Below are 6711 nucleotides of genomic sequence, written 5' to 3' on the forward strand. Positions count from 1 at the left end.
TTTCGCCCCCTAGTGATTTTGGGCTAGCTCCGCCACTGCGCATGGGCAGGGCCTTTCCGTGATTCTCACATGGAGGGTGTTTGTTTCCAGGGACTTTTTGGTGTAGGGACTAAAAAAAGTCATCTTAGAGACTTTTTAACCAAACAGGAGGGAGTTCTAGGGACTAAAAGTTGCTTTTTGGGACTAAATGAAGAAGACTCTCAAGGAGAGACTTTTTTGGGACTTTTCCAACAATGCCCCTCCCTGTACCCATTGCCCCGCCGCTCCATGGTGTTGTTTGGTTGTTATTTTTCTGTATACTAGGGGTAACATGGTCATTTAATCATCTCTAGGGAGGGACTAGGGACTTTTTAGTCCCTGAAAACAAACATGGAGGAACTTTTTAGGGACTAGGAACTTTTTAGTTGGGACTAGAAAAAGTCCTAGTACTTATGAACCAAATAGGGCTATAGTTCCTTTCTCTGTTTTGGCTTTTCGGGATTTGGAGCATTCCCCTAAAAAACATGGTGCCTCTTGTAAATACATGTGCATCTCTTCTATCTAGATGCAAAGGTAGCGCGTTGCTCGAAAAAATAATTAAAAATGGTCGTGGCTAGCTCTCATCTACCCCCTGTCGGTTCTATATCCGGCATATCTCATAGTAGGGGTCCTAAGGTAGGCGTCTTGGAGCGATGATAACACGGACACAGGGTTTTTACCCAGGTACGGGCTCTCTCAAAGATATAATACCCTACATCCTGCTTTTGATTGTATTCATATGGGGGATAGTACATAGTACATGCATCTACCACGTGATTGTTTTAATGAATATTAGATGTTCTATTGACTAGCCTGGCCTCAGTTTATATACACACCGGAGGCCTAGGGTTTTAGGAGAGTCCTTGGCTTGAGCGCCAAGTCTTGTGGACTCTACTTCGTATGCGGTATGGGCTGCCTAAAGTGGTGCCCCATTAGTGAACCGCCATGGGGTCCTCGGCCCGACCCATAGGTCGGGAGACGATGTGCTGAGTACCCCCTAGTCCAGGACACCGTCACCCGCTCCCTTCACAAGTATAAGATATTTTAAATATTTTAATATAAACTGCATACGAACTGGAATAAGCGAAACAAGCACACTAAAATGTGTCTCATCCAATTTAGAGACAAAAATAGAATATTTATATTGGTGAACAGAGGTAGTAGATGAGAAATAATTGTGTCTCATCTAACTCCTACCATATAACTCACGGATAGACCAACCAAGACGCCAGCAGCCGCCTCCTTCTCCTCCAAGAAAGAAAGTTAGGGTCCGTGCCTCTCGCCGGTGTCGGCACATGTCCGTCTCGTCTCTGGTGGCCGTAGGGCCATGGAGGCGCGGTGGATCCTGACAAGGTCCGGCGGGAGGGCTCCGTTTTGAGTTGTTTTTTCAATGTTGTTAGGGTTTGTGTCCTGCTCAAAAAGGCAAGGTGATGGCGGCTCCCTGAAGATGGAATAAAGGTATCCCAGTCTAGCCCCCGTTTTGGGGTGCATCTAGAATCGTTGGTGGGCATGTGAAGGTGTGTCTCCAGCAGATCTATCTTTGGTGGATTTGTTCGGATCTCGTCGTTGTTCGTCTACGTTCGTGTGTCTCCGGTTTTGATCCTTCCGATCTACATTATTATTCATCGGCGGCGGTTACTGTTCTGGGGTGCTAATCCTATATATGGGGTCTTAGCACGGCGACATCCCGACTGTCTACTATAACGAGTTGTGCCCGACTCCAGCGATGGAGGGGCGATGACGGCGGCGCGTCTTCGGCTCGCTTCAGTACTTGTAGTCGTCGCTAGGTGGTCTACGGATCTGGATATAATTTTTATTTCTGGTGTTCGTTGTACTGTTATGATTGAAGAAGAATAGATTGAAAGTTTGCCAAAAAAAACAACATAGGACTTAGACAAGACTTCATTAAGAGGGTGTTTGTTTCCAGGGATTTATTGGTTTAGGGACTTAAAAAAGTCCCTATAAGTTTCACCTAAACCAAACACAAGGGACTTATTGGGACTTATTATGGTGATTTGAGACTTATCAAATAAGACTCTCAGGGAGGAGTTTATTGGGACTTATTCCGGGCCGGACCTACCCCGCGTCGCTCCAGGCTCGTTCCCCGCACGCCGCCTGCCTCTTGGTCCAATCGCCGCCGCCGCCCCGCCTCTCGCCCCGTCGCCGCCCCGCCTCTCGCCCCGTCGGCCTCGGTTCGCCGCCCCATCGCCGCCCCGCCTCGGTTCGTTCTGCTTCGGTTCGTTGCAGTGGTGCCTCCAATCGCTGGACATGCCCTCTCCTGAGCCTCGTTGCAGCGGTGCAACATGGACTTATAAGTCCCTATAAACAAACAGGTAGGGACTCGGGACTTATAAGTCCCTGTAAACAAACAGGTAAGGACTTATGACTTATAAGTTGGGACTTAAAAAAGTCCTAGGACTTATTAAACAAACAAGGCCTAATTCTGAATTGGCAAATCCGATTCAAAATAGAAGCCGGGGCAAGACGAATATGCGACGGCAGGATGGAATAAGCTGCGCATTTCGGACGCGGAGTTTTGGCTCCCGGGCTCATCTGCACCCATGCTTAGAAAAAAATTCAAAACAACTACTAAAAAAATTCAAAAAATTCCAATTTTTTTATGGTGGTAGATAATTTGATGGGTGAGGTGCGTCCCAAAAATCAACTCATTTGAGCAACTAAGCAGCTCTCGGCAAAAAAGACAAAATCAGGGTCTGTAAAAATGTGTACTGTTCACGCACTGTTTTGACCCGATTTGTGTTTTTTGTCGAGAGCTGCTCAGATGTTCAAATGAGTTGAATTTTGGGGTGCACCTTACGCGTCAAATTATCTACCACCATAAAAAGATTTGGAATTTTTTGAATTTTCTCAGTATTTTTTTTAAAAATTTTTACTGAGCGGAAGCAGAGGAGCCCGGGCTCCAGGATGAATTATCGGCGCATTTCTTTCTTCCTTTCGTGCACCCCCCGCTCCCTCTCCGTCTGCCCCGGCGCGCACCGCAGCCAACGGACTCCATCCCTGTACGTACGGCATCCCAGCTGAACTGTGGGTATCCATCCCTACCCCCCGCACACCGCACAATAAAAAACTCGCCGGCGTCGGCGTCGGCGTCGGCGGGCTCACGTCAAACCGCCCTCAATCTCACCGTGCGCTCGCCGCCAAACGCGAACTGCCAGGCGCCCGGCCACGTTGGCCAGATCCTCCTATAAAGAACAGAAATCCACCGCAACCACAAATCGCTACTTTCGCCAGCAAACAGTGATCCCCCGGTTATATTTCCCACGCCGCGCCGCTCTAGCCAGCTGCACCCTCGGCCGGCATGGCCCGCCTCGCTCTCCGGCGCTTTCCGCCGCCGATGCTTCTCCTTCTCCTCGCCCTCTTCCTCGTCGCGGCGGCGGCGGCAGGGAAGGGAAAGAAGAGGGGCGGCGGCGGGCTGCGGTTCCGGCGGGAGGGCGGCACGTTCAAGGTGCTGCAGGTGGCGGACATGCACTACGCGGACGGGCGGAGCACCGCGTGCGAGGACGTGCTGCCCGAGCAGGTCGCCGGCTGCTCCGACCTCAACACCACCGCCTTCCTCTACCGCGTCATCCGCGCCGAGGACCCAGACCTCGTCGTCTTCACAGGTCCGACCTGCCCCCCACCCATCCTCCCCCTCTTCCCTGCTCTGTTATTCTGTTAATACTTCGATTAACTAGTGATTCGTTGGTGTCGCCACTTCTTCCGATTTCGAGTTAAGAATTCAGAAGTGCCATGCATTGGTGGAGTAATCCCCAAAGAATTAAGAAATCCGAAGCACGAGCTGCACTGAAATTGGGTCGGGGGAATGGAAATTCTGACCATGCCCAATCACTCATCTGCCGGGCTTTCAGTTAATTGATTGTCTGTCCATCCAGACGAAGATGAAATGGTCTGATTGATCATGACTGCGTCCACATGGAGCTAAACCCCAAACAAAGAAAGATACAAATGTAGCCGCCTTTGTGATTATCTCCAGGTTACTGTCCTGTTTTCGTCGTCTTGTTTCACGGGCGATGTTGGTGATGTTTCCAATGCTGCAAATCTAGCAACCCATTTTTTAATTATCTTTTCAGAAACACTGAGATTACGACACGCACACGCATGTGCCAGCGATAATTTGTGCTACTATGCTTTTGCAGTGATAGTAATTGTGCAGACATAAGTTTGCTTTCAGTCATAGCAGGGCAATCTTTTTTTTTTTTTTAAAAACCTTTCCTCTGAAAAATTGTGCATAGATAGCATGGTTCGAAATAGTTAAATTGTGCATAGATAATTTCAACATCAGTGTTTCTTGGGCAGGTGATAACATCTACGGCGCGGATTCAACCGATGCGGCCAAATCGATGGACGCGGCGATCGCTCCAGCCATCGCCATGAACCTTCCCTGGGCTGCTGGGATTGGTAACCATGACCAGGAGGGTACCCTGTCACGGGAGGGCGTGATGCGACACCTTGTGGGCATGAAGAACACTCTTTCACGCTTCAATCCTGAAGGAGTAGAAATCGATGGCTTCGGCAATTATAATCTGGAAGTTGGTGGGGTTGAAGGAACACTGCTGGCTAACAAATCAGTGCTCAACATGTATTTTCTTGACAGTGGTGACTATTCTACCGTGCCATCCATCCCTGGTTACGGTTGGATCAAGGCTTCCCAGGAAGCTTGGTTCCAGAAAACGTCTTCGAGTCTCCAGGTGAATAAGTTTGCGGTTTGTCACCATCTTGGTGTGATGCTTCTTACACTTTCTTCTGCCATACTGAGTAGGTAGATGCTACTAGTTGCCATTGGCAACAACACATGAGAATGATCCGATGAACCATCTTAACTATGCAAAATGTTCTTGATAATTATTCTGAAGACACAACTCAAGAAATTCATGCTATTTCAAAATAGATGATCTACCTGCTTGCTGGCATTGTAGTTCTGAATACAATTGGTTTCACAGCGAGATATTTTTCGGGTTAAGTTAAATATAGAGAGATAAAAATACCAAGTTGTTTTAGTGATGATACTAGTATGGTATTCTCATTTTGTTGGTGCTATATGCATATTTATGTTACTAATTAGAATAAGAAAACTTATTGCAAAATGCAGAAAAACTACATGAGTCAACAACCCAGCCAGAAGGAGCCAGCACCTGCTCTTGCATACTTCCACATTCCATTGCCGGAGTTCAGCAGTTTCACAGAATCCAATTTCACAGGAGTGAAGCAGGAGGGTATCAGCTCACCATCAATCAACTCAGGCTTCTTTACCACCATGGTGGAAGCCGGAGATGTGAAGGCTGCCTTTATAGGACATGATCACATAAATGACTTCTGTGGGAAGCTCACTGGAATTCAGCTGTGCTACGCCGGTGGGTTCGGTTACCACGCGTATGGGAAGGCCGGGTGGTCGAGGAGAGCAAGGGTGGTGTCTGTGCAGCTTGAGAAGACAGTGACCGGCGAGTGGCAAGACGTAAAGTCTATCAAGACATGGAAGAGGCTTGACGATCAACACCTCACCACGATTGACTCCGAGGTCCTGTGGAACAAAGGCTCTAATGGTAAGACACTCACATATGCATGACAGCATGAGCATGGTGCTATTTCTAGCATGCATTACAGTGCTATTGTGATACTTGGATGGATAATAAATGGTCCACTTTCTTGTGAATTATGATAGATAGTATGAAATTACTGTACTGATCGAACAAACATGTTTTCAAAACCAAAACTTATGTAAGTGTTGCTAATTGGCAGGGAGGGGCAGGAAGGATCATGACAGAAGCTGAGTTCAGGATGGGGACAGTGAATGCTGCATCCTATTCCTACCTCTACTCATCATGTGTGCTGTTGGTGTTCAGCTTATTACGGAGTCCGTAAAAGTGTAAATGAAAACAGATAGTACGCGACATGTATACTCAAGTTCTCAGAGTTGTAGCTTTTCACGTCAAGAAAAAAAGGCGGGTATCATGGATTCGGTGTGATTCAGTACATATCTCACTCTTTGCAAATGGTCTCGGATGTCGGAAGTTAATGAGAATACCGATGCTAATGCGGCCTGTATCTTCTCTCATAAGTTTATTACCTGCAATGGTGTCTGAACTGTTGAGTAGAAACAAGAACCTCATTGATGTGTTTCTAGCATCAACGTAGATCTCACCTCCACTTTGCCGCCAGATGCAGCAACCAGATAAGTTGGACGCAAACTGAACCCCAATGCATTACCCGAGTGACAGGTTCAGAGGACTGAACTGCCAATTTCTTCAGTAAGTTCGAATTCAGACAGCAAAGCAGGAAACTTTTGGAGGACAAAGGGGAGAAACTTGGAGCCATGACAGATACTCCTGTAGGCCAACCAGGAACACTGGCGTCTAGGGTTTGAACCCAATGCGTAGGTGATGATTCCCAAGTCTCTGGAATAGTGGCTTTATTTTGCATTTCCTTATTTAATTTCCGGTAACGATTAGTCGCGTCCATCTTTGAGATCCAACCCAGTCATTCTGCTCTGTAACTCAAAGAAAAAACTGTAATGAAATTCCTGTGGAGTTGAGTCTGTCAAACACTAGACACCTCAAATGGCTCTATGCGAGTTTGTTTTCTTTGCAAATCAGGTACTAGCACATTTCTCATGCACAAGTTCTGCCATTTTAGTTTATGTTCATTGCTCTCAGCTCCTATGTGTCCTCAGTCGGC

At 47.3% G+C, this 6711-nt stretch overlaps 1 protein-coding gene across 1 annotated transcript; it reads left to right on the plus strand.

Annotated features, from left to right (window-relative positions):
- Positions 1-3052: 3052 nt before the first annotated feature.
- LOC119311284 (probable inactive purple acid phosphatase 29) lies at positions 3053-6094 on the plus strand. The gene is made up of 4 exons (XM_037586927.1): positions 3053-3641; positions 4336-4727; positions 5129-5579; positions 5776-6094. The coding sequence occupies exons 1-4, from the start codon at positions 3338-3340 to the stop codon at positions 5805-5807; spliced, it is 1179 nt and encodes a 392-aa protein (XP_037442824.1). The 5' UTR covers positions 3053-3337; the 3' UTR covers positions 5808-6094.
- The last annotated feature ends 617 nt before the right edge of the window (positions 6095-6711 follow it).

The sequence above is a fragment of the Triticum dicoccoides genome, chromosome 5B, assembly GCF_002162155.2.
Source record: "Triticum dicoccoides isolate Atlit2015 ecotype Zavitan chromosome 5B, WEW_v2.0, whole genome shotgun sequence".
Taxonomy (NCBI): domain Eukaryota; kingdom Viridiplantae; phylum Streptophyta; class Magnoliopsida; order Poales; family Poaceae; genus Triticum; species Triticum dicoccoides.